This window comes from Odocoileus virginianus, chromosome 12 (assembly GCF_023699985.2).
Source record: "Odocoileus virginianus isolate 20LAN1187 ecotype Illinois chromosome 12, Ovbor_1.2, whole genome shotgun sequence".
Lineage (NCBI taxonomy): Eukaryota > Metazoa > Chordata > Mammalia > Artiodactyla > Cervidae > Odocoileus > Odocoileus virginianus.
The window spans coordinates 65,661,347-65,687,699 of record NC_069685.1 but is presented as its reverse complement, the minus strand read 5'-3'; the positions used below and the strand labels follow the sequence as shown (position 1 = coordinate 65,687,699).

At 41.5% G+C, this 26,353-nt stretch overlaps 1 protein-coding gene across 7 annotated transcripts in view; it reads left to right on the top strand.

Moving 5' to 3' along the window:
• The window catches only part of EIF4ENIF1 (eukaryotic translation initiation factor 4E nuclear import factor 1), a 39,584-nt gene that overhangs the window by 5,452 nt on the left and 7,779 nt on the right, over positions 1 to 26,353 (top strand). For 6 of the 7 annotated variants that reach the window (XM_020871628.2, XM_070475609.1, XM_020871627.2 and 3 more), the window contains exons 3-12: positions 8,885 to 8,958; positions 10,922 to 11,049; positions 12,043 to 12,329; positions 12,582 to 12,783; positions 16,213 to 16,388; positions 20,899 to 21,034; positions 21,249 to 21,428; positions 22,058 to 22,290; positions 25,192 to 25,263; positions 25,715 to 25,898. In XM_020871628.2, the coding sequence (XP_020727287.1) occupies positions 8,885 to 8,958; positions 10,922 to 11,049; positions 12,043 to 12,329; positions 12,582 to 12,783; positions 16,213 to 16,388; positions 20,899 to 21,034; positions 21,249 to 21,428; positions 22,058 to 22,290; positions 25,192 to 25,263; positions 25,715 to 25,898 (1,672 nt within the window). The remainder of the gene's footprint in view (positions 1 to 8,884; positions 8,959 to 10,921; positions 11,050 to 12,042; positions 12,330 to 12,581; positions 12,784 to 16,212; positions 16,389 to 20,898; positions 21,035 to 21,248; positions 21,429 to 22,057; positions 22,291 to 25,191; positions 25,264 to 25,714; positions 25,899 to 26,353) is intronic. The other variant, XM_070475610.1, reaches the window with a different exon arrangement.

Below are 26,353 nucleotides of genomic sequence, written 5' to 3'. Positions count from 1 at the left end.
TTTGATTTAAAGTCTAGGTTGAAATCAGTAGTCAGATAGTCAAGTTTTTCCTATATCGAGATCTCGTTTGATAACTTCATGAGTGCCTCATGAATTGAGTTAATAGGTGGCATTTGAGTGAGGCACTAAGCTACAAACTTTTAAGCTACTATAGAAATAGGGGTGCTTGTTTATATTGGGGAAGGCAGAATTACGGTATGAAAAATATGATACCATGTTAAAGTTTCTGCTGTCCAGAAAACCTAACTGGAAGTTCTTAGAGGGGGCTGACTGATAGCACCGCAGATCCTGTCTTGCTCGTGCTCTCTCCTACCTGTTCCAGTTCTGAATCATCTGGAGAAGTTGGGATTCAGGGTCCCCTGCCCCCTTGGGTATCCTCTCCTTGCTCGTGGTGGGAACTTCTAGCTAGATAAGGAGCCAGTCACTTCACAGTGGGAACTTGGGACAGACGTTTGTGGGCAGGGCCTGTGGTTCAGGAAGGGTGCTCCGAGAGGAGCTGGCCTTGGGGAGCGCTGCCCAGGGAGGGGGCAGTGTGTTCAGGGCTCCTCGTGGCCTCAGTGGACAGAGGCCACCCCAGCCCTGAGCGCCAGAGCTGCTGGAGGGGCCAGGTGCCCTCCTCCATCCTGCAGGAGAATCGGTGGCGAGGGTGAGGAGCCGCCGAGACCACTGCCTGGTGTGGGATCCCCACTCGCTTAACCTGTGTTGCTTTCAGTCACGTTCTTAGCATTCTGCCTCCCGTCCTTGTCCTCTGTGAAATGCAGATAGAACAGTGTCGACCCCATAGGATTTTTGTGGAGGATAAATGAGAAAATGGATATCAAGTGCTTAGAAAAGTGCCTGACACACAATAAGTGTTGGAAACAGCTTATGATATAATAAGGGTAGGGGGAAGTACTGAAAGGTGTAGCTTCTTCAGATACCGACTTTAGATCAACAGGCTTACTTTCTATATGTCACAGTAACCACCTCCATTTTAATATGAAACCATAAAGCAGCATTGCAGGTATAGTGCTTCTACCCTAAAAATGATTTTCGTTTCTGTACTTATTTACCTGCTTACTTCATGTTTTACATTGCTTTTATCAGCTGTATAAACACGTTTAAAAGCCAAGGTTTATTTTTGTTGTGTTGGCCAGATCAACAGAAAAAGCAGGCTCTCCTTTTTCTTTTTGTCCCTATTTCCATTTTCTTATCTTCACATGAATTCTTTCCATAGAAGAAAGTGTGTGCATCAGATCAGCCTCCATTAGAGGCTTGGGTTGAATCCAGGTGCTGCGTCCTGCAGGCCCCTACAGGATCTACTTTGAACCCTGACCTGCTCGTGAGAACTGCTCTGAGCGGTGCCCCTTCAGCAGACTTCATGAGTGGGGATGGGGAAGTGAACCCCACGCAGCCTGTGTCAGTCGTTTACCATTGCCTGGCTGTCGTCTATGGATGCCATTACCCCACTGCTGTTTTTAAAAGCTTTCTAAGCCTTTCAGAAAAGTCATGTGACTCATAGATTGAGATATCAGGTCAGTCAGGAACCATCCGAGAGCCTCATGGGCCAAGCCCAAAGTTAGTGGGCGTGTGGAGGGTGGGGACCAGGAGAGGAGGTCAAAGGGGGACCCAGCCCAAATGCTGTTCCAGGGACACCTGCCCTCTTCAGGAAGAGCAGGCACACGGGTGAGGTACTGGATCACTTCCAGGGTGCTTGGACAACTAACAGTGAAATAGAAATATCCAAGGTAATCATAAAAAATTGGGCTCTGGGGACTTCCCTGGCAGTCCAGTGGTTAAAATCCCTCATCCCAATACCGGGGGCACGGATATGATCCCTGGTTGGGAAACTAGGATGCCTGATGCCACAGGGCACGGCACACACACACACACACACACACACGCCAAAAAAAAAACCCCAAAAACCTGGACATCTTACTCATGAATTAAACTCAGCTCACAGAAGTAAAGAACATCTCTCTAAGTGACTTGTGTGAAATTCTATATCACATTGTCAACAGAATGCATAGGATTTCTGCAGAAACTGTATAAGGGTTCAGCTATTGCTTTGGACTTACATCATTTGCTTTTTACTTTAATTCTGATCGCTGAAAGTGGGTGTCCATGTTAGTAGTTCCCAAATACATTGTTTGGGAAAGCTTGATACATTTTCTTTAAGGAAGGCTGCTAAACCTAAGAAAATATGTTTACCCTTCTATGGGTATGGGACTCTTGAGGAATTAGCAGCTTATTCTTGCCCAATCAGGTTTTAGTTACTTATGCAAAAAAGTAAGGTCTCAGATAATAACTCTTCTCTTGACCAGATGATAGTTTCAGTAAATCTGTCCATGATGCAAGTTTCTGTAGGTTGTCAGAACTCTACAAAAGAGTAATCTCCCGTTCCCTCCTGAAGTACTCATAGGGAAGGAACATACTCAGTTCAAAATGAGCACTCTGAAGTATTCTGTTTTTCGCCAAACTTGAAGGTTTTCTTTGAAAGTATCCCAAAGAGATTCCTTTCCATGAATAATTGCTGTTAAGAACTCCTATGATGGCAAGTTCAAGAAGATGTCTTGAGAGACTGGAGAGCAGTGGGGCCAGGGACAGCAGTCATCTGCCTGTGCTTGCCACTAAGCCGGGCACACAGGAAGTGTTCTGTGGACAGTTATGAAAGAGCAGACTTTGTATTCACCTAGCTAATGGCTTCTCTCCTCCCCACTTACATGGAGGATCCTCTCAGGCTGGGAAACCATCTTAAGCAACCTGAGACATTGCTGAAGGTAACAGGTTTAACTCTCTAAACCCCATGAAGAGGATCTCATTTTTCCCCAAATGTTGGGGTGGACGTTGGGCCACATTTTGAGAAACGTGATTGGTCTAAAGTGCTACTTCTTAACCTCTTAGGGTCCAGTGGAGGCCTTTGGATCGCCATTGGAGATGAACCCTTATTGCAGAAATTGCACAAATGTGTTCATACGCGGTTTCCTTGATGCTGTGAAACTGGTTTTAGAAGCCCTACTCGCAAGAACAGTGTATAGTTTGACCTAGATGTTTAAAGATGTTATGGAAAGATGTTATTTCCAGCAGTTATTACAATCCAAGAATTGTTTTGTTTTTCCAGTTCTTAGCCTGTTAATAAAGTCAATGACTCTTTATCCTCTGTAGATAGGTGGGCTGTGTTTTGGCCATTGCATTTGGTCAGAGGCATACCCTGGCACAGATGTTGCTGCTGGCATGGTTGGTGCCCACTTGCACCAACCTTCATGCCCATAACTTCGTGCATGTAACTCCCCTTCGTGCTCTTACATGCCTGTCAAGTTTGTAGTCACTTGCGCTGTCACACCTAGTACATGCCAAGCATATAGTCAACAGAGAAAACTGGAATAATATGGGAGATAAAGGTAAAACATTTTTACCAATCTGAGCCTCTTTTCTGTATCTGAGAGTCATTGGTGTTTATTAATCTGTAATTAAAGTAACATATCTGTAAAAGGAGAAAGTAAACAAAACATTAACCTTTGGTAACTGAACCTCTTAGTTTGCTTAAAATTTTTTTGTTGTTGAGATAGAATTCACGTACATAAAATTCACCTCTTTTAAAATGTACCATTTAGGGACTTTCCTAGTGGTCCAGTGGTTAAGACTCTGAGCTCCCAATGGAGGGAGCATGGGTTTGATCCCTGGTTGGGGAACTAAGAGCCCACATGCGGTGTGTCCAGTAAATAAAACATTAAAAAAAAATAAAATGTACCATTTAGTGGTTTTTTTTTTTTTTTTTTTTTTTTTTAACATTTCAAGTTCTCCCTTCCATCTTTATTGATTTTAAGATTTTTGCACAGAAAACTCTTTGGGGACTAGAACAGCAGCAATTGCATCACACTGTTTTCAAACTTCAAGTGGTTTTTAGTAAATTCGAAAAGTTGTACAGCCATCACTACTATCTAATTTGAGACTGTTTTCGTCTCCACAAACACTACCCACTAGCAGTCACCCCCCATAGTTCCCTTCCCCCAGCCCCTGGCAACCATTAACCTACTTTCTCACTCTATGGATATACCCATTTTGAAAGTTGCATATAGAGAGAATCACACAATATGTGGCCTCTTGTGTCTGACTTCTTTCAGTTAACATAGTGTTTTCAAGGCTCATATTGTATCAGGACTTACTCTGTTGCATTGCTAACTATTGCATTGTATAGGTTTATAATTTTTCCGTTCTCTTTGGTATGTAACTAGGAGGGGAATTGCTAGGTAATGTGTTTAACTTTTTGAGGAACTGCCACCATTTGCCACAATAGCTGCACAGTTTTCATTCCCATCAGCAGTGATAGAGGGTTCCAGTTTCTCTACATCCTTGTCAATACTATTTTCTTTTCTTTTTTTTTTTAAACAGCCGTCCTGGTAGACATGAAGTGGTATCTCATTTCAGCAACAGCTATAGTAATAATAGAGAACACCTATCACTTGGGCTCTCTGTTATCATTTGGAGTTAAAACATTTCAGAGCCACACTGTTAAGAAACTTTGTATATTGAGAATATACCTATTTAAGGATGAAGTTATATTGCCCTTGTTTTAATAGTATCCTGGGGTTCTTAGTTTAATATTGGATTTGTGAATGGTGAAGTGAGGGGTGTGTACTCATCTTTGGGCTGCTTCAAATAGCAGAAGACTGCAGTGTTTTTTCCTGCAGTGTATGTATAAGTATTTCCTATATTGCACGGTCCTTCCTGTTTTTACTGGGAAATGTTTTTTAAGCCCTCCTGTTCTTAGGATTTCTGTGTTGTTATATCTTCTGTCCTTGTAACTACTATTGGTCCATCCACCCCACCCCTCACCACCAAGCTGTGTCACTCCTGCCTTTCTGACGTTGTTCACCACACAGATTTCACTGGACTCCACTCCCTACTGACAGTTTGCAGGTGGTATGTCAGTGCTTTGACAGTGTTTTTCAGAATTTTTAGTAGCCTCTAGACATTTTCTTATATTTGGGATTCTGTTTATCTCAACATTCCCAATTTTTCTAGGTATTTCTACCCAATTAATAAGACACAAATCATAAGTGAATCATAAATAAATGTAGACATCTGATTGATATCCTGGTATTAAAACTAAAATGTCTTATTCTCAGGCATTTTGCTATCATGGAGAAAACATTTAGCTGCCTCAGGTGTCTGATGACACTGGCTGATTTCATGGCATGCTTCTATGCAGTTATTCCTAAAGACTGGAGAGTAACTCTGTCCCTCCATATTCACCCCAAGATAGGGGAAGCGGTGATCAGACAAGCAGCAAGTGTTCTGTGCTGAGGTCTGTGACTACAGTGTTGGAAAGGCCCTGGCTCAGGGGTATGTACATTTTTGCAAAGCAGTTGTAGCATTTTACTGGTATTGAACGTTTGGGAATTGCTATTTTTAGTTTACTGTGAAAATGTTTATATAAAAAGGAGGCAATGGTTTTGTGTATATGCATCTATATGAGCAGGTGGGTGTGTGTGTGTATGACATCGGTTCAGTCTCTCAGTCGTGTCTGACTCTTTGCAACCCTGTGGACTGCAGCACACCAAGCCTCCCTGTCCATCACCAACTCCTGGAGCCTACTCAAACTCACGTCAGTAGAGTCGGTGATGCCATCCAACCATCTCATCCTCTGTCATCACCTTCTCCTCCTGCTTTCAATCTTTCCCAGCATCAGGGTCTTTTCCAATGAGTCAGTTCTTTGCATCAGGTGGCCAAAGTATTGGAGCTTCAGCTTCCATATCAGTCCTTCCAATGAATATTCAGGACTGATTTCCTTTAGGATGGACTGGTTGGATCTTCTTGCCATCCAAGGGACTCTCAAGAGTCTTCTCCAACACCACAGTTCAAAAGCATCAATTTTTTGGCACTCAGCTTTATTTATGGTCCAACTCTCATATCCATACATGACTACTGGAAAAACCATAGCTTTGACTGGATGGACCTTTGTTGGCAAAGTAATGTCTCTGCTTTTTAATATGGTGTCTAGGTTCATCATAGCTTTTCTTCCAAGGAGCAAGCATCTTTTAATTTCACGGCTGCAGTCACCATCTGCAGTGATTTTGAAGCCCAAGAAAATAAAGTCTGTGACTGTTTCCATTGTTTCCTCATCTATTTGCCATGAAGTGATGGGACCAGATGCCATAATTTTACTTTAGTGAATGTTGAATTTTAAGCAAGTTTTTTCACTCTGTTCTTTCAGCTTCATCAAGAAGCTCTTCAGTTCCTTTTCACTTTCTGCCATAAGAGTGGTGTTATCTTCATATCTGAGGTTATTGATATTTCTTCCAGCAATCTTGATTCCAGCTTGTGCTGCATCCAGCCTGGTATTTCACATGATGTACTCTGCATATAAGTTAAATAAGCAGGGTGACAGTAGACAGCCTTGACATACTTCTTTTCCAATTTGGAACCAGTCTGTTGTTCCATGTCCGGTTCTAACTGTTGCTTCTTGACCTGCATACAGATTTCTCAGGAGGCAAGTAAGGTGGTCTCATATTCCCATCTCTTTAAGAATTTTCCAAATTTTGTTGTGATCCACACAGTCAAAGGCTTTGGCATGGTCAGTGAAGCAGAAGTAGATGTTTTTCTGGAACTCTCTTGCTTTTTCTATGATCCAGCAGATGTTGGCAATTTGATCTCTGATTCCTCTGCCTTTTCTAAATGCAGCTTGAACATCTCAAAGTTCTCGGTTCATGTACTGTTGAAGCCTGGCTTGGAGAATTTTGAGCATTACTTGGTTAGCATGTGAGATGAGTGCAGTTGTACAGTAGTTTGAACATTCTTTGACATTGCCTTTCTTTGGGATTAGAATGAAAACTGGTCTTTTCCAGTCCTGTGGCCACTGCTGATTTCCAGATTTGCTGGCATATTTGAGTGCAGCATTTAAACAGCATCATCTTTTAGGACTTGAAATAACTCAGCTGGAATTCCATCACCTCCACTAGCTTTGTTCATAGTAATGCTTCCTAAGGCCCACTTGACTTTGGACTCCAGGATGTCTGGCTCTGGCTGAGGGATCACACCATCGTGGTTATCTGGGTCATGAAGATCTTTTTTTGTATAGTATTCAGTGTATTTGTGCCACCTTTTCTTAATATCTTCTGTTTCTGTTAGGTCTATACCATTTCTGTCCTTTATTGAGCCCATCTTTGCATGAAATATTCCCTTGGTATATCTAATTTTCTTGAAGAGATCTCTAGTCTTTCCCATTCTATTGTTTTCCTTTATTTCTTTGCATTGACCACTGAGGAAGGTTTTCTTATCTCTCCTTGCTGTTCTTTGGAAGTCTGCATTCAAATGGGTATATCTTTCCTTTTCTCCTTTGCCTTTAGCTTCTCTTCTTTTCTCATTTCCCAGGTATATAACATACCTGGAAGCAAATGAGGATACCGAGTTACCAAACCTCAAATTCTTACACCATTCTCACTTAAAGGAACTTGGATTTCTCAGAGAAATGGCTGACTCTAAGACTAAGACAGGATGGGTACATGTAATGCAGAAAGTAAAAATGTGCTTTTTAAAAAATAATGGGGGACTTGCCTGGTAGTCCAGTGGTTAAGACTCTGTGCTTCTACTACAGGGGGTGCAGGTTTGATCCTTGGTTGGGGAATTAAGATCCTGCATGGCAGGCATCACGGCTTAAATAAATCAATAAAAATTGTAAATGATGGGGTGTGTCAAAAAGATACAGGAGCCAGTTTGAAGAGGCTCTCAGTTGTCCTTCAGAAACCAGAAAACAACCAAAGATTTAAGTAGCATTTTAGGAACATACGTATTTGAAGATAAAGAATTATTCATTTTCTATTTTGGACACCTGCAAATGAAGTGGATCTAGTAACAATAACTCTAATGGACTGTGCCAATTCAATTTATTTTTAATTTTGATGGTTGGGTATTTGGTTTCTCCTAAAATGAGAAAGAGATTTTAAAACTTAAAAATTTTCTAATCAGTTTCAGCTTTGTAGGCAGTTTCCTGAATAAATTGGGAAGTAACACTGGAAAGTAAGAATTTGGTTAGTGAAATGGGAAGACTGTGTATTTATAATTTGAATGCTACTTTCAATTTTTTGTTTTTCACCACTTGTAATAATGGAATGGAAATGTAAGCTGTAAAGATTCACAAATATAAAGTATTTGCTACGATGTATATATGATACATAATTTCTTATTGCTTTAAAGTTGCTTTTGTTCTGTTTCCCACTGATTTCATACTAGCACTTGAAAGGATCTTTATAATCTCCCTAGAGGCTTAGAATAATTCAGGATGTTCAATGAACAGTTCTCAGTGACAGGAGGTAAAATATTTTAAGAGGTATTTCTTTTCAAATATATGATTGATCTCTAGGTTTGTGATAATAACAACATTGTCTAAGATTCTTTTATTTCCAAAAGAGGAATAACTGAGGCATTTGCAAATAATTGAGGTGCATTAAATTTCAATTCTGTAATTTCTTATAGCAAGAACATGTATGGATGAAGAATCTGGGGGTTTAAACTTAAAGCTCCTAGAAATTTTATACAATAAATCTGCAATTTGTCAAAAAAAAAAAAAAAAAAAAAGATGAGTCAGGTAGCGGAACATTTTCTATAAGCCTGAGCTGCCACGCCTTCTCAGCGTTCAGTGTGTGGGGTATATTATTGAATGGAAGTTTATGAGAGAATGTGTTTTAGCAATAAACTGATCACTTACATTGTTTGTCAATTATGCTTGAGCGGGTGTTGAGAACCTTGAGCCAACTTTGTCCTTTCAGGAGTAAGCCAGGGTGTAAAAAATAAGAACTGTGTGAACTGCTTAATGTAGACACTCAGTTACTGATAACAAAAGTAAGTTGAAAATATGTGACCCAAGAAATATTGTTCAAAATCACCATATGATTTCTCTTTCTAGGAGGAGCTCTTGGATATTAAAGAACGCCCTCATTCCAAACAGAGGCCTTCATGCCTCTCTGAGAAATACGACAGGTATTTATGGGGGGTCAGCTTCTTGTTATACCAAACTTAGTAAATTAAGAGTTGTATTGTTTTGCTAGAATTAACAAGTGAGGAGATTTCAGGGGTAATTGGGTTTCCACATGAATACGTTGCAAGTAAGCTTGAACATAAGTGGCATCTCACTGCACTGTCTTCTTCATCAGCTTCATTATTGATTAGCTAAAATTCAGAGATATAAGCTGCAGAGAACTCCAGGGACAACTGAACCAGTTCCCTTTCAACTAACTGGCGATGAAACGAACACTAGAAGATGACTTGGTCAGAGGCACATAGTCACACAAAGCAGAGTTGACTTGAGCACAGGAGTCCCAGCCAGGGTCTTTTCTCTCTACCAGTGATTTTTTGCGCATGCTTTTGAGGGTCCTTCTTCAAGGGCCTGCCTCGGGTAGGATGATCAGCAGAACTCTGAGCCTTTTATCAGCCCCCTCCCCACCAAACAGGAGAACCATTAGGCCAATCAGATTAGTCCTTTTGCATCTTGGGCTCCCTCAAAAGAAGTAGAAAGCCTGGTTTGGGAAGGCCATAGCTAACAGTAGTCTGAAAGTCTCTTACAATAACTTTACGTTGCATTTCTTATGGTTATCTTAAGACTCTAAAGTCACTTAAATATCAAGGTAAATACTTCATATTGGCCCACATTTTTTTCAAGAATATAAAGTGTTTAATTGTTTGGTACAATAGAACATGCTTTTTTAAAAATTTTGTATATGGATGGTTCATAGGGTTGCTGAATCTGGACTTCACACCACTTACCCCTGGTAAGGGTGATCCTTGAATAATGGGTTTTCCAACTGGTTAGTATTTTCTGCTGAGCCTCAGATTAGTTGGAGTTTTGGGTTTTTTCCTTCATTAAAGCTGTAAAGGTTTTTTTATGCCTCAAATTGAATTTTCTTGTTACAGCTATTCCTTGGCATAAAATAAATTTATCATGGGCATACGTATTCACTTTAACCCTGAAGTGGAGACATTGTGCCTAATAATATTGATGATAATGAAAATAAGAGACAGAGGAAAGGGCTTCTCATTCTGCTATTTCTCTTCTCTCAGAGAATTAAGATTTATTGGGGGGTTCTTACACTCCAAGTGATCCTTTATTATGAGGAGTTTGAGACCTAGAAGTTCACTGACTTACTGAAGAAATGTTGCATTGCTGCCTGCTGTGTGGCAAGTACTATGTGTCAGGTGCTGCCAGTTGCCATACCATCATCCCGGACTGTGGGTCTGTGCAAGGATACAGATACTCCTGAGAGCCGGTCATGACCACCATCACAGGTTGTGAAGGACAAGTGCAGGGTGCGGTGCTAGTGTGCAGCACAGCCTGGTCTGACCTGGGGGCGGGGAAGTCCTTTTTGCACAAGGCTGAAGGACATAGCTCAGTAAGGGGTCCAGAGGTCCCAGTCAGTGGTGGCAGAGCTGGAGTTTGGTACCAGATCATTAGGCTCCAGAGCTTCTGCTCTGCACATGGCACCACCTGCCACCCCATCATTAGCATGGGAGTAACAATGTCAGACCTAGACCACGCACCTTCAAAGGAAAACCCAAGACTGTGCATAGAAACTCTGGGAGAATGTATACCAAGTGTTCCAGGAGCTGCTTCTAGTGAGAGGGTTAAGGGGCTTTCCCTCCCTGTACTGATCTTCAGTAAACTGAGTAATCAGTATTTAGGGAGCATTTCTTTGTATAGGACAGGGGTAGATACACCCACTCTCAGACCACTGCTTTTCAAGTGACTATTGCTATTACATGAACAGTAGCAAAGTACTGCAGAATTTGTTAGTTGTTTTTATTTTGAAAGAGGGAACCATTCTGATGGCCACCATGAAGTTTCATATTGGAAAGGGGTTTCCATAACCTGTCACCTGCAGTAGTAGAAGTTAGACTACCTGTGTAGTTTGTGGCGCAGCAGCTGACCATGGTGCCCTTTGACTTGCAGTGATGGTGTCTGGGACCCTGAGAAGTGGCACGCCTCCCTCTACCCAGCTTCAGGGCGGAGCTCACCGGTGGAAAGCCTGAAGAAAGAGCTGGACACTGACCGGCCTTCCCTCGTGCGCAGGATAGTAGGTAAGCAGTCTCCAAGAGGTGGGAGCAGCGATTTCAGAGGCAATGCCCTTCGCTTCTGGCTTCATTCGTAGCTGTGAGAGTTTTGGGCGTTGGGAGAAAGTACCATTATCAGAAAACTGACATAACAGTTCATTTATGATTACCTGGCAAGTAAAATCATAGCCCTCCTGTGTGGCCATGGTAAGTAGATTTGCTTTTGTCTTCTCTGAACAGTAACTTTAAAAGAGCAGAAGTTCTAGATTTTGATCAAAATCAGTTTATCATTTATTAAAGTAGATCGTGCTCTTGGTGTCAGTGCCTAAGAAAACTGTGTAAACCCACTGTCATAGATTTCCTTCTTATTTTCTTCTAGAAGCTTTATAGTTTTAAGGATCACATTTATATCTGTGATCCACTTTGAATTAATTTTTGTATGTGATAGCAATGTGAAGATAAGGCTTTCTTGGCATATGGATGGTCAGCTGTTCAATACCATTTGTTGAAGAGAGACTTTAACTTTTAAAGTAGCTAATGTTTGAAATAATGACACCTACTATAGTTTATAAGAATTTAGTCAAGGGACTTGCCTAGCAGTCCAGTGGTTAACACTCTGCGTTTCCCCTGCAGGGGGTGCATGTTTGATCCCTGGTCCGGGAAATCCCATGGACAGAGAAGCCTGGCAGGCTATGGTCCAGGGGGTCACAAAGAGTTGGACACCACTGAGCGACTGAACACACCGGGACTAAGATCCTGCATACCATGCTGTACAACTAAAAAAAAAGAAAGAATTTAGTTAAAAGGACTGTGGAGATTAATCATGGAAAGTTATTGACATTTCTTCCTCCAGAGAGATGAAGCAAAAGGCCTAACCTTTGTTAAATATGTGAACTCTGGCTGTTTCAGTGGTGACTCTTTCCCAGGACCCCAGGGGCCACCAGTCACGGACACACCCCCCCAGGGAGGAGAACTACCCCTGCTGGTTCACCTGACTCTCTCTTTCTGGCATCTTTGCAGATCCACGAGAGCGTGTGAAGGAAGATGACTTAGATGTTGTTCTCAGCCCACAGAGACGCAGCTTTGGAGGGGGCTGCCACGTGACGGCTGCCGTCAGCTCCCGGCGCTCAGGAAGCCCGCTGGAGAAAGACGGCGATGGGCTCCGCCTGCTTGGCGGACGCAGGATCGGCAGTGGGAGGATCATCTCTGCTCGGACCTTTGAGAAGGATCACCGTCTAAGCGAGAAGGACCTGCGAGACTTGAGAGACAGAGACCGCGAGAGGGACTACAAGGACAAGCGTTTCAGGGTTTGTCTCCTTGATCCTCTGGCACCTTGTGTGTGCACTTCATTTATACCAGTTTACTCTGTGATGCTGCGTGAGCATGGCCCATTCTTAGTCCAGAGGGAGGAGCCGAGAGCTGGGTGGGGAGCAGCGTCAGTCCACCACAGAGCATCTTCATCACATTACCGAGCATCACTTAATTCATCAGGACTTGGACTGAGGTAGAATGCCTTGACTAGAATCTTACTCTTTATTTTGCACTGTGTACTTTTCCAGAGGGAGTTTGTGGATAGTAAGCGTGTCTTTGGTGAGCGTAGAAGAAACGATTCCTACACAGAAGAAGAACCAGAATGGTTCTCAGCTGGACCCACGAGTCAGTCTGAAACCATTGAGCTGACCGGCTTTGATGATAAGATACTGGAAGAAGACCATAAGGGGAGAAAAAGAACAAGGCGACGAACAGCCTCTGTGAAGGAAGGTCAGCAAAACCTCTGGGAGGGAAAGCGCACTGTTCTGAAATGAGATGTGTTTATAGTTGGCTTAATTGTACACTTAGAGATAGGCAGCAGTGGCAAGCAAACTTAGAAGTGGCAAGTTTTTTTTTTTTCTTTTGTGACAAGTTTTTAATAGTGAGACTGCTTCCTATGCGTGAGTTCACTGTGTTTAGGCTGCACGTCTCCTCAACTTGTGTCCTGCCTGCAGTGCTAAACAAAACTGTCTCCCCCTACCCAGTAAGAGCACTGTGTACACGAAAGGGCCCCCCAAAAGGTAAGAGTATGTGATAGAAATAAGGAGGGGTCTCGTTTATTGAGCACGTGTATACTGGACATGCGATAAGCACTTTGTCTATATAATCCTACTTCTACAGCCCTGTGAGGTAGACACTGTTGTACCCATCCTACAGATGAGCAAATGGAGACATGGGTGGCTCCTGTGACTTGTCCGTGGACGCTGAGGAAGTGAGTAGTGAAGTTGAGCAAGATGCTTGTGCTTCTGAGCCCACCTCCCTCACCATGGTGGTAGGCCTTCCTAGTCAGCTGTCACTTGGCTTCTCCCAGACTCACTTTTCCCGGCAGAAGAAGCCAGAGCTGAAGTGTGAGGGATGCCTGCTGCAGGGTGGGGGCTCATAGTCGTGTTCCGGGCAGTGACCAGACTGGTGGTCTTGGGAGGAAGCAGTGAAGAGGCAAGTGGGCAACTTGAGAGACTTGCAGTTAAACTGCCTTTGAGAGATGCCTTTGTCTTGTCTCAGTTAGGCAAAGGCAACACCACCAAGTGTGATCTGTTCACCTAATTGTAAAGATCAGGCTTCTGGTGAGAAAAAGCCCATCTTTTTCTTAACTAAGATGAAATATGAATTTCAGCCATTCCTGTATCAACAAGGAAGGAACCAAAAGTAGCAAAATATATCAGTAGTGTCACCTCCTCACCTCACAGATGCAAAAAGAGACAGGCCTGGAAAGAGGTGACAACGGGGACCCTGCCCCATGGGTTTAATGGCAGAGCCTCAAGTAGAATCCAGGAGTCCTGGCTCTGTCACCCCCATTGGTTAATTACCCTAGTGACTGACTTTAATATGAATACATCCTCTAGTTGTATCTCGGCTACAAGAATGAAAGGATGGGGAGGGCCGATGAGTGCCTTTGAGCCCATTTATGTGTGTATTTTAGCTTTCCATTGAACTCGGTATGTCGAGTTCTTTGCAGGCACATCACAGTGCTAGGAGTATAGCCATCAACAAAACAGATGTGTTCTTTGCCTGCGTGGTTTTAACACAGTGTGTGTTGAGCACCTAGTATATAGGGCCCAGTGCTAGGTATTGTATATGTTGTAACAAATCAAAGTTTGAATATGTATTGCACTTAAAAACAACAACAAAAAAATTATCTGGAAGGAGGAAATGGTTAAAGCCCTACATTGATAGAAAATTTTAATTTGTGTCCTCTCTAATGAAAAATTTGTATCCATTCTGTACTTCCCTGGCTGCCCAGTGGTTAACACTCCTCCATACTTCCACTGTAGGGGGCATGGGTTCGATCCCTGGTCAGGGAACTAAGATAATCCCGCATGCTGCACTGCACGGCCAAAAAAAGAAAAGTATATGTTCATTCTGAAATATGATAAAACTTAACCTTTAGTTATCTTTCCTGGGTCCCTGGCTTTGGAGTCTATCATAATAAATGGCCAGTTGTTTTTGTCTGCTAGAGCATATTCCTACTTACTGTCAGTTGTTAGACCCAGTTTGCTCTCAAGGTAGCATAAAATTACACCTAGGGCACTTTTGCTGCTTGCAAAAGCCATTCATCTGTTAAGAGATGTTCTCATTTCCACACAGAAGAACAGGAGAATCATTAAAGCTTTTTTGTGAGCCTTTGAACTAATTTCAGACTCTACTGGCTCTCATAGTGAAGTAGGCAGACAGGTTCTGGTGGGTTCAATGAGTTACAAGCACTGCTCTAGTGGAAAAGGACACAGACTTGGCACTGATTAGGCTGTTGTTTGCCTTTTGTAGGGTTTGGTTTCTTTGTCTGTAAAATGAGGAAAATACCTCCACCAAAGTAGTAGTTTTAGTTAAATGTCAGTCAGCCTCTGCTGGCTGGCAGCACGTATACGCTGACCCACTCCCTTGTCCGAGGCACATAAACGCCATCTCGCTGGGGCCTTAGGCCCTCAGAAGGCCCGGGGCCCTGCGGGGTCGGGCATCTCTGCAGAAGGCCAGTGCTGCCGTCGGGCGCAGCACAGGGTACGGTGTGGAGGAGCACTGCTGCCCCCGCCCCCGCCGGCTGACGTTTCCGCCACCTGATGGTATCAAGACCTGGGTGAGCAGGTCACCTCACCTTTCAGTTGCTGCAGTCCCCTGCCTTGCTGTCTAGCTTTTTGAAGTGTTGATGGAACCAAAGCAGATGATAGCACGTAGCCTCTCTTGGTCTAGAATATCCTGGCTGAGTGATAACAAGACTGCAGGCCTCTTGGGGCCTTCGGAGAAGGGATGGACCCAGGCTTTGGCACTCTTTCCTTCCCCCTAGGAGGACTTCATATCTGCTGTGATCTTGAAACCATAAGCAGATCTTCCACAGGTGCTTTTGTAGGGGAAGGGCTTTGGGAGCTCTGTTCTTCAGATTAAAAAGTCGAGTTTCCTACATCTCTCAGTGCACTTACTTTAAAAGAAAAAAAAAAAGAGTGGGGTTTTTATCTGAAGGATTTTGCTTTATGCCCATCCTCTGGCTAAAAGATGTTAGCTTCCCTTATCTTCCCATCCTAACAACTGGACGTAACTGAGTTTTACATGTACCAGGCACTGCACAGTAAGGCAAAGCTGATGAGTCTCATCAGGCTGTTAATACAGTGTGATATGTACTCTGAGAGATGACATACATTGTAGAGAAGGCGGTGATTAATTTTCTGGTAGGGTAAAACTGAGTAGGCAGGGCATACTTCCCAGTGAAGGTGACATTTGAACTTTACCTTGAAAGATGAACTATAGTCAGTGGGCAAGTGAAAATTGCCCTTGGACTAGGTTTCACATAACTACTCTGACTTAAAGTGTTAATGCAGGTGCATGGGTGAAAGCACAGCCAAGTTAATTTGGTTCAGTTCTTATAAGATATGCTCAAAGATTGTCCTTTAAAAAAAAAAAAATCAGAAGATCCACCGCATCATGGAAAACTGGAAGACGGGGCAGAGGAGGGACCATAGCCCTTGCTGAGTCAAGCTGGTGCTGTGGCTTGGTGCTCAGGCTTTCTCCTCCCCTGGCTCCCGTAGGAGCCACGTGTGGCAAGTGCTACACCACACAGGAAGTCTGCTTTTAAAGTCATCTGCGGCTCTTTGCGTTCGTGATAGTGCTGAGGCCACCAGATACCTCTGAAGCAGTGTGCTTGATCAGACTGTCTTTGTCTGGTTTTGCTTTCAGGCATAGTCGAGTGCAATGGAGGAGTGGCTGAAGAGGATGAGGTGGAGGTCATCCTCGAACAGGAGCCCGCTGCTGATCAGGAAGTGCCAAGGGAGGCCGTCTTACCTGAGCAGTCCCCAGGAGAATTTGACTTTAATGAGTTCTTTAACCTTGATAAGGTGCCATGCTTGGCTTCGGTGAGTGTAGCAGCATGCTTATAATTAATCACAATTGGAGCAGCCAATTGGGGTTAAATTTGACCTGAGTCTTTAAGATTCTATTTAAGAAAGTTTTGTTTAACAAGCTAGATGATTGGGAGTTTTTTTGACTTTTATTCTTAAATATTATTTGAATTTTTGTTGGCTTTGTTTTGAGAGGCTAAGTAGAAATGATTGAGTGAAGATTCTGTACCAGTTAACTCTTTTTCCAGGATGTTAGCATTGGACTAAGAATTCTTCAGAGGTTTAAGAACATTGCTTCTGTTTTTAAATAGTTCAGTGTTTGTTGTAAAAACTTACTGTGGAGGTGGATTTTTATAACTGGTGGTCAGTACCACACTGATCTGCATTCCTCAGGTAAAGCTGGTTAGGTGGTACCTGTGTGATGTGATGGTTCTGAAAACCTTTTGTGGAAAGGAATGTGGGACACCATCACTGTTGCTGTTAAATTGTTGAGGTCTAATCTTTCTCAACTTTTAAAGCAGAAACAATAAGATATCCCAAATCTGCACTTCGTCCCGCCCTTGCCCCGTCCCCTTTGACCACTTAGGGATTAGCAATGCCTCATCAAATTTTCAGAGAAAATATAAAATTGTGACCTATGCCCTTAGAACTCTGTAGTTGTTGAAACAGTGCATAGGGCTGATGAGATAGAATTTTAAAGCCATTTGACCAAAAGCATCTGTACATCTTAGACATCATTTATAGGACATAAAATACAGCTAGTAAGTTTGGCCAGTCCTTTAGAATTATGGTTCACAGACTTTAACTTAACTCGACTCCTCAACTGTAACTGCTTCCTGGTCGATTATTACATGAGTGGACAAAACTGGGCATTACCAAGCAGGCAGCATTGTCCTGTCTCCTTAATCATTTGCCTGCTGCCCTAAAAGATGGTCGCCCAGAATAGGTGAGTAGACACTGCATAGCACTCACAGGTATAGGGTCACAGGTGAGTGCTAGGGCAGTGGAGCTTAAATTCTCTATGTTGAGGACCAGATTTGATTTCCAATCCATGCAGGACCAATGGTTTAGTATAAAGTAAAAATATCTCAGCAATGCCGGGTTGCTACAAAAGTTTCTAAGCATTTACTGCACCTCTCTGAACTTCCCTAACTGTGGACCAGCCTGGACACTTGTCCACAGTGCTGGTCGGGAGCAGGTGGAGGGTGGCTGCAAGCAACTGGCAGCTGCCTGGCTTTGCTCCTGAAGTTCTGGCACAGTTTTAACTGTTAGCCTCCTAGTCTGACATCTTGCTGACAGTGAGCTGGCTAGTAGTCCTTTGGCTCACTGAGCAGAAGGGTTGCATCCAGATGTCAGTTTAATTTACCTGTTGTAAAACCAAGTGGTCTTTTCAAATTCTTAGGGGACAGTAATTTTTTATTTTTACTCCCACTGTGTTTAGTGACTTTTTTTTTTTTGCATTCTCTTAGAAGACAGATGGAAATCTTATTATAAAAAGTTTTCACAGCTAAAGGTCAAAATTTAGAGGCCTGTACTTGGCTCCCAATGTGAGCACCTGTGAAACTTATCTGTGTGCCTTGACAGAGAAAGTTCAGTTCAAAGCCAAACTTTTCATGATAGGTAACAAGCATACTGTGCCGACTGTTTTAGGCTCTACATTCAACAAGTCATTTAATCCCCAGAAAAACCTTGTAAGTTAGATTACAACTGTTTCCATTTTATAGATGAGGAAGCAGGCACAGAGAGAGGTAAATAACTTGCCTTAAGTCTCATAGCTAGTAAGTAGTGGAAACTGAATTCTAGTTTTTGTACTTTCAGTTAAAAGTTCTTTACTCCAAATTCCCCACAACTATACTGCCTCTAAAATACAAAAGGGAGGAATGAAAACTGAGCACCATCTTATCCTTTAGCCCTCACCCTCAACCAAAACTTGGTTAATTCTGAATAGGAACCTAGGCTAGGAATTCTCTCCAGGCTTTTCATGGAGGTACTACTCACTAAGGTATATATTCTACAATAGGTTCGCTTAAAAGCAAAGCTGGGATCAGTAAAAAGAGATGCTCTGTTTGTGCTGTATAAGCAACTAGACGCATAATTCTCAGAAAATGACCAATCAGTTGGAGAAAATAAGGGCAATATAATGTTTGAGTATCAACTGACAAATGATATAAATGTTTGAGATAGTACCTGGCACTTAGTGGGCCCCATAAATGTTGGGTATTAATTGGCATAAACAGAATTGCACCTATATTTGTAAGTTATATTTACTAGCATTACAATACATTAGAAGCTGACAGCAACAACATTCTGTACAAAATGAAAATTTGGATCACACGTGCAAATAATTTCAGTCAAATAAATAATTAAAAATAAGTTGATTTTAGATATGCACCTCTTACCACAGAGCCTGACACATAACAGGTACATAGAACTATGTCAAATGAAGGAAAAGGAAATCAGAACAGAAATCCTGAATCACTTAGTGATGAACAGGAACGTGACAAAGAAAAACCTTGGTGGTATAATCAAAAGTATGCTAAGAAGAAAACAGGTAGCCTTAAATGCATTCATTAGAAATCCAAAGAAAAATCAAACTAGAATGAAGCAAATACAAAAATATAGACGTTTCCATGAAAGTGGGAAGTAAGAAAAGCATTGATCAGTAAAAGCTAGTGATTGTCAAAGAGCAAAAATATTTCACAGTATCTGTATCAGAATAATATGAATCCTAGGATATGAGCAGTCTAAACGACCTTTGACAGACCAAACTAGCAGTCATATGGGTTACCTTAAAAATGCTATTAAAAATGTCTAGAAGGAGCAGCTGAAGCATACCAGACTGTCGTTCACAGTCTCCTCCTCTTGACTAGAGGCGGCTGTGGGATGTAGCAGCGTTCAGCTGAGCACTGGAACATCCCAGCTGGCTCTGTGGTAAAAATGACTGACAGGATTGACTCTTAGGATTCTTTTTGGCTTCAAAATGCTTCAGTTCTTGAAATTGGCATTTCCAGTAAACATGTATAAAAGCGACTTTGTTTCTACGTATGTTTTAGCTATAATAAAACTTAGCTTCTCTAACAAAGTTGGTCACTGATCAAAATATTGAAATGAGTTTCTCAATACTTACTGTCAAATCCTTAGAAAACATCCAGATACTTTATATTCACTTTCTTTACTTTTTCATGTTCCTCCTGTGTATCTTCTGGCTTTTCTCCTATACAGTATGATCAGAGGAAATAAAAACAAAGTACAGTGCAAAGCTATTTTTGCTATTTGTAAAATTTCAAACTCTTTTCCAAAATTAAAATATTTTAAATAGCTGTAGCTTTTACTTTTAAAAATAACCACTTTTCACCAAGGCAGTTGTGTTTTGGGTACCGTTCCCAATTTTTCACAGTGAAACATCACTTTATAATGCTTACCTTAAAATTTATTGATTGTAAATTGGTGCACTTGAGAGTCAGCATTATTCAAGATGTGATAGTTTACAAGTGGAATGTGATTGAATCTGCTGTAGAATACCTGCGAAGACAGAAGTATGAGTTCTAGATTTCAGATAAAACAAAGTCCTTAACTCTGTCATATATGTACCAGTCTTGGGAGAACAACGTGTTTGCTGTTTATGCCTTATTGTCAAGGATGGGCCTCATTTTTGGATTGATATTTGCTTTATCTTGTCTTTTCTACATATTGATCAGAGCACTGCATAAAGATCAATTTGGGTATTTAATTAGATTTGTAATAGGGTACAACTGAAAATTTCTTTCCAAAAAATGCTTAAATCTAGTTTTTAAGGACTGGTAATAGAAATTACTGTTATGAAACACTGTTGAAAAATTATTTCTGATCATAATACATCATTTAATTGCTCTTATTAAACCAACAACTATGGAGGTCAGATTTAAAAGAAAAAAACACCTGAAACTTTCTATGAAGTTCAAACAGATATTAGAGATCATTTAAAAGTTCGTCTTTCACATTTTGACACTTCCTAAACTTTGACTTGGAGATATGAGCTCTACTTTTTAGCTTTTGGGTTCTGGAATTAGCAGCATTGGATTTCACAGTGTTCTTTACAACCTTGAGGATGTTGAAGTTTGAAGCAAGGGTTTTCTTTCATCAGCTCTCCACACCTGATGCTTAGTTGAAGGCCACTCATCAGCTTGGCAGTGGAATGCTTTACTTTGGTACTGATTTGGATTTTGAAACTGTACTCTCTTAGAACATTCATGGATTTTCTAATGAGCCAAATGATAGAAAATCAGAACACTTTCTGTGGCACAGAGGTTTTGCTTTATATGCTTAGAGAGTACATGGTTATGCCCAAGTTTGGGTTACTCAGAAATGATCCAGGAGGGGAAGAAAAGTTAAAGATGTTCAAAATCCTAAGTTCTGAGGGTGTTTGCCTTCAGGTCAGCAGCATCAAAGGAAGTTTCAAAGTAAGTGACCCTTTCTTAAAATTTGAACCTTCTTGTCCTTTTCACCTGGAAACTGTTATCTTAGCTTCTTTCATTTCTCCCTTTAGATGATAGAAGATGTTTTGGGAGAAGGTTCCGTCTCTGCCAGTCGGTTCAGTAGGTGGTTCTCTAACCCAAGCCGATCAGGAAGCCGATCCAGCAGCCTTGGGTCAACACCTCATGAAGAACTGGAGAGACTTGCAGGTACAGTTGCTTCAGATTCTGCCCTGGACATAGACTTGAGCTTTCCTTGATATGGTTCATTTCATCTTCATTAGTCAAGGGTCCATTAGCATTCATGGGTTTCTGGATACTGAAAAATATCCTTCAATTTGTGTCCTTTTAATACTGTTGAAGATGTGTTTCTGTGCTTTATTGAGGACCAATTAATTATACATATATTAACTTGCCATATTAGGTCTGGAACAAGCCATCCTCTCTCCTGGACAGAACTCGGGGAATTATTTTGCTCCTATACCATTAGAAGACCATGCTGAAACTAAAGTGGATATTCTAGAAATGCTACAGAAAGCCAAAGTGGATTTAAAACCTCTCCTTTCCAGCCTTTCTGCAAATAAAGAAAAGCTTAAAGAGAGCTGTAAGTGTCTGTTAAGAGTCTGTTTTAGGTTTTAAAACATTTGGATGCTCAGTCTTAATTAAGGCTGAATCTGTTCTAACAGACTGCTATTTCATCAAAAGTCGGTTTTGTTTAATGTTCTTAAAAAACACTTTTTATCAAATAGTACCACCTCTTTTGAGAATCTTCCAGATCAGCAGGTCATGAACTCTGTGACAAGAACCTTTCTTCTAAGTCCTGCTCACCTGGAGCCTGAGTATAACCCTCCAGCGAATATTTAGTCCTCCTGAGCGTAACTTGGCAGCTGCTCACACCTCTGCCCCGGTCTGCCATGTTCTTGCTTAGGCTATGAGCCCTGAACATGCAGCCTTCATGGTAGAATAACCATCGTGCAGGCAGCACTCCTGTCCCTGTTGGGCTGTCTGGGATTCCTGTCCCTCATAACGAGTCTCCAGAAGACTCTTTGTAACAGACATCCTCCTGCAGGGTCTCAGAGCCTTCAGTTTGTCTGTTTTTGGTATCAGTCTTTCCTGACAACTTCACTCAACTGTGAAATAAATCATTTTCACCTTATCCACCACAGAGTACAAAGAGAATTCCTACTACATATTCCTTTGCTTGGCTTAACCTAGACTTTCTCAACCTTTCAGCGCATTCAGGGGTTGTGCTTTCCGTGGAGGAGGTGGAAGCAGGGCTCAAGGGCTTGAAGGTTGACCAGCAAGTGAAGAATTCGACTCCCTTTATGGCAGAACATTTAGAGGAGACCCTGAGTACTGTGACCAGCAATAGACAGCTCAAAAAAGACGGAGATATGACTGCATTCAACAAGCTAGTGAGCACCATGAAGGCAAGTGGGACTTTGCCTTCTCAGCCTAAAGTCAGTGTAAGTATTTGGCACAAACCCCAGCCTTTTCTGCTTTTCTCTCTTTCTATTCCACTTCCCATCCAATAAATGGATTTTTTAAAAGGTATTCTGAGTAAGTTGGAAATTCTTTAGTAGTCATTTGATCCTTGATGCTTTTGTGTGTTCTCCAATTACCACTATACTGTTTGTTACTTGAAAAAGCAGGATTATCTGTATGTATTCTGCGTGACAGTATAGAGATTAATAGATTCAGATATAACTTGCTTATCATAATTCCGGACTTAAAAAAAAAATGTTGTAAAAATACCTTTTGGGATGAACTCGAGAGAAAGTTTTCTGCTTATTCAGCTGTTCTTGTTTAGTCGCTAAGTCATGTCTGACTCTTTTGCAACCCCACGAACTATAGTCCACCAGGCTCCTTTGTCCATAGGATCTCCCAGCAAGAATACTGGAGTGGGTTGCCATTCCTTCTTCAGAGGATTTTCCCTACCCAGGGATGGAACCCACATCTCCTGCACTGCAGGCGGATTCTTTCCCATTGAGCCACCAGGGAAGCCCTTATTCAGCTACTTAAGTTAAAGTAATTTACCATATTTTTATAGTAAAATCTTTTCACAACTTCTAATTACTCCCAGATACCTGGGATTACTTGCTTTCTTGATTAGGTAGTTGACAGATATACATGTCATTTGTATAGTATCTAAGACGGATTTTTCAGGACAATTGCATTCTGTTTATTTACTAATAGAAAAAGCTATGACTCCAAACTTATAAAACACCTTTGGCATGAAGTTGGGTTACAAGGTGATTGTGTGTCAGTAAATGCAGGTGTGTAGCCTGTACTGGTCTTCCTCATAACACATTTAGAGGGTGCCTCTCAGCCACAGTCTATGTGTTACTATTGCTAATCCTTGATGATTACAGAGTGAAAGGGAAACAGTAAATCGAATAATATTAATATAAAAAAAAAACATAGACTTACTCTAGTTGCTAAGTTATCGCAAATTTACCAAATTGAGGTTTGCCTCTTTTTCTTGACACTTTCCGGTCTGGGAACTACTGGTTAACCATGGGGGAAGCATCTGTTTCATTGTGCCTTGTACCAAGGGAGAACAGCTGATTTTTGATGTTTTGAATCTGACTCGCTGTTAGTGATAAATCCTAACAGAGATACCATTGTTCCTGGCCTACCTACCTGACTCTCTACCTCCAGAAGGAGACATCTCAGATAGGTAGAGTTATTCCTGTGTATCTGACCAGACCATGCCAGTTACAGGGGAATGCTCCTTGTAAGCTGCTTTAAATAATTTCCATGCAAGGAACTATTAGATGTAAATGCTTTCAAATGAGAACCAGATTACTTGGCTGTAAACAGTCCTGTTCTGCTTTCTTGCTACCTTTATGTCTTGGTGATTAGGTGCTGACTATAGCAGTGTGGGTCAAATCTTGTAAATAGCTTCTTTTAGTGTAAGTAAAGAAATGGGAGCGGGGGGTCGGGGAGGGGGGCGGGGTGGTTCAACTGTTTACCTTATGATGCTTTTGAACATTTTGTTCCAGATATGATTCTAGGGTTTGATATTAACACAGTTGCCCCTGAGCTGTGAGGATAACTTGCTTGCTGTTGGGGATTCAGTGCTCTGAAATATATCTGGCTTCAGCTGAGGGAATGAGTCTCAAACAGATGCGTAAAGGAGTGGATGATATAATTTAAGGTACTAGGCAAAGAGTTAACACAAACAACTTAGGGAAAAAAACAACAAGGAAATAATCTATTAAGTGCACCAGGCATTATCCCAAAATACTGCTTAATTTGCATGTTGCTGTTTGTCACAGACTGCTTCCAAGCCTTCAGTTACTACAACTGTGTCTGTTATGTGTACTATTTCTGATCTGCCTCAAACCACTTTGGTTCATTCATATTGTTTATCCCCAAAAGAGGACATATTGGTTCAATCTAAACTCTATTTCAAATTAAGCTGTAGACTCTATCCTCCAAATATAGCAAGCCATCTAGTATAAAGCTGTGTGTTTGTTTTTGCTAGTTGGAATTAAATGACTCTTGAGGAGGTCTTATTAAAATCATTTACAGTTAGTTCCAATTCCAAAACCAACAATGAAACACTTGCATATTTGGGGGCTATTTGTCATGCCTGAGGACACTGCTGTGGACCTTCGCATTTCCAGCTGGTGGAAGGGAAACAACAGAGAAAGCACTCAGGCAGAGCTAAATGGACACACAAGGGTGTCCTGAAGCACCAGAGGTAATATAAGTTGGATGCAAAATATAACTGCTACTGCATTAAAAGAACTGAAAGTGGAAGATTTTAATTTCACCCTGAACAGGAGACCCACTTTGGAATAGCTGTTTAAAAATAATAAAATTAAAAAAATAAAAATAATAAAGCTTAAATTTCCTAAAACATGAAACTCTGAAAATAACGATTTTGGCCGAACTCGCATTTTCTTGGTACCATCTATGATCTGTAAATCTTGTTAAAGATAATAGCTAGCAGAGGTTGCCGTGAATATTAAAATCTGTAAATTATCAAAAGTTCCTACTTGTGGCCTCTTACTAAACAAGTGTTCCCCCATTTCGCCATTTTATTTTTCCCTTCTTTTGGACTCAATGTTAGAAATAGTGAAATGGACTTAGGGTTACCAGAGAGGAAAAGACCTTGTCTGAGGGTCTCTGAATGGACTTTGCATGTACATGTGAAAATTCTTCCTGTTCTGAGATCTTTGGGACCTGTGCGATAAGAGAGTGGGACAAGTTGATCTAAGTTTTCTGTGATTTGGACATCATCCTGCTGTTAAGTGCCAACTCCCTGAGGAGTTTTTAATGTTTTCTTGTGGTCCCCAATTAATCTATAAGTTAAGTATGTGAGAAGGTTAAAACCAGTTTTCCTTTGACTTTTTTAGCGAACTCTTGAAAGCCATTTGATGTCCCCTGCTGAGATTCCAGGCCAGCCTGTCCCTAAGAACATCTTGCAGGTACTTCACAATCTTATACCAAGGCCTTGGAGTCCTGAACAGTAGTCCTCCAAACTGGTTTTGTGTAGTGGGCCAGCTTTGGGCCATAGAGAATGATCTGTGTTGCCTGGCAACAAAGGATATGGTTTTGCTGCCTGATATAGTTCTCTGTAGCTATAAATGTGGGGTGGGTTGGTGGCTAAAAAAGATGATCAAGTAAAGCCATTGGTTTCCTGTTTGCAGGTTTGCAATTTCTTTGGAAATTTAAAGTATCTAACCTGTATTTATAGCACTAACTTAAAGGAAATGTTGGTAGCTGAACGTTCAGAGAAATTCGTTGCATGTACATGTGCCAAGTCCTTCAATGAAGCAGGAGGGAGATTCATCATTGGCTTCCAAATTCATAATCCACAGTCTCTGACTAGGAGGAAGAACTAGGTTTGTTCACAGGATTTGACTTTTCTGCCTTTAGGAACTTCTGGGCCCACCTGTTCAGAGACCTGCTTCTTCCAATCTCCTGAGTGGCCTTATGGGGAGCTTGGAGCCTACAACATCATTATTGGGCCAGAGAGCACCCTCTCCTCCATTGTCACAGGTGTTTCAGACGAGAGCAGCCTCAGCAGACTACCTTCGTCCCAGAATACCATCACCAATTGGTAAATGCTTTTGTGCATAGGTGTCCATCTGTCATTTCCCTTCTCCTTCCCCTCGGTTATACCCATCTCCTAAAACTGGCAAAGTCTTTTTCATTGGTACCCTTGAAGAGTTTAAAAAGAAACGTGCTGATTTGTTATGCTTTTTTCAGGGGGTGGTAAGGACACAAGTGGAAGATAATTATCTAGCTGCCCTTCTGGATAAATAGGTTTATGTTACAGTGTTATATATTTTTCCTCTGGAGAACTAAATTGGATCCAGCTCTTTAGTCATCTTCCTTATTTGGGAAATTCAACTGAAAAAAAAAATTAATTTGGCTTCTTAGGTTTTTCCTTCATAGAGAAGTCAGACTAGTTGGCTCTCTGCCAACCTGATGAAGGTATTATGAGGTATTATGGCTGATTCAGAACATGAATGGGAGAAGCACTTCCAGAAAGCTGTGTTAGCAAAATTGTTG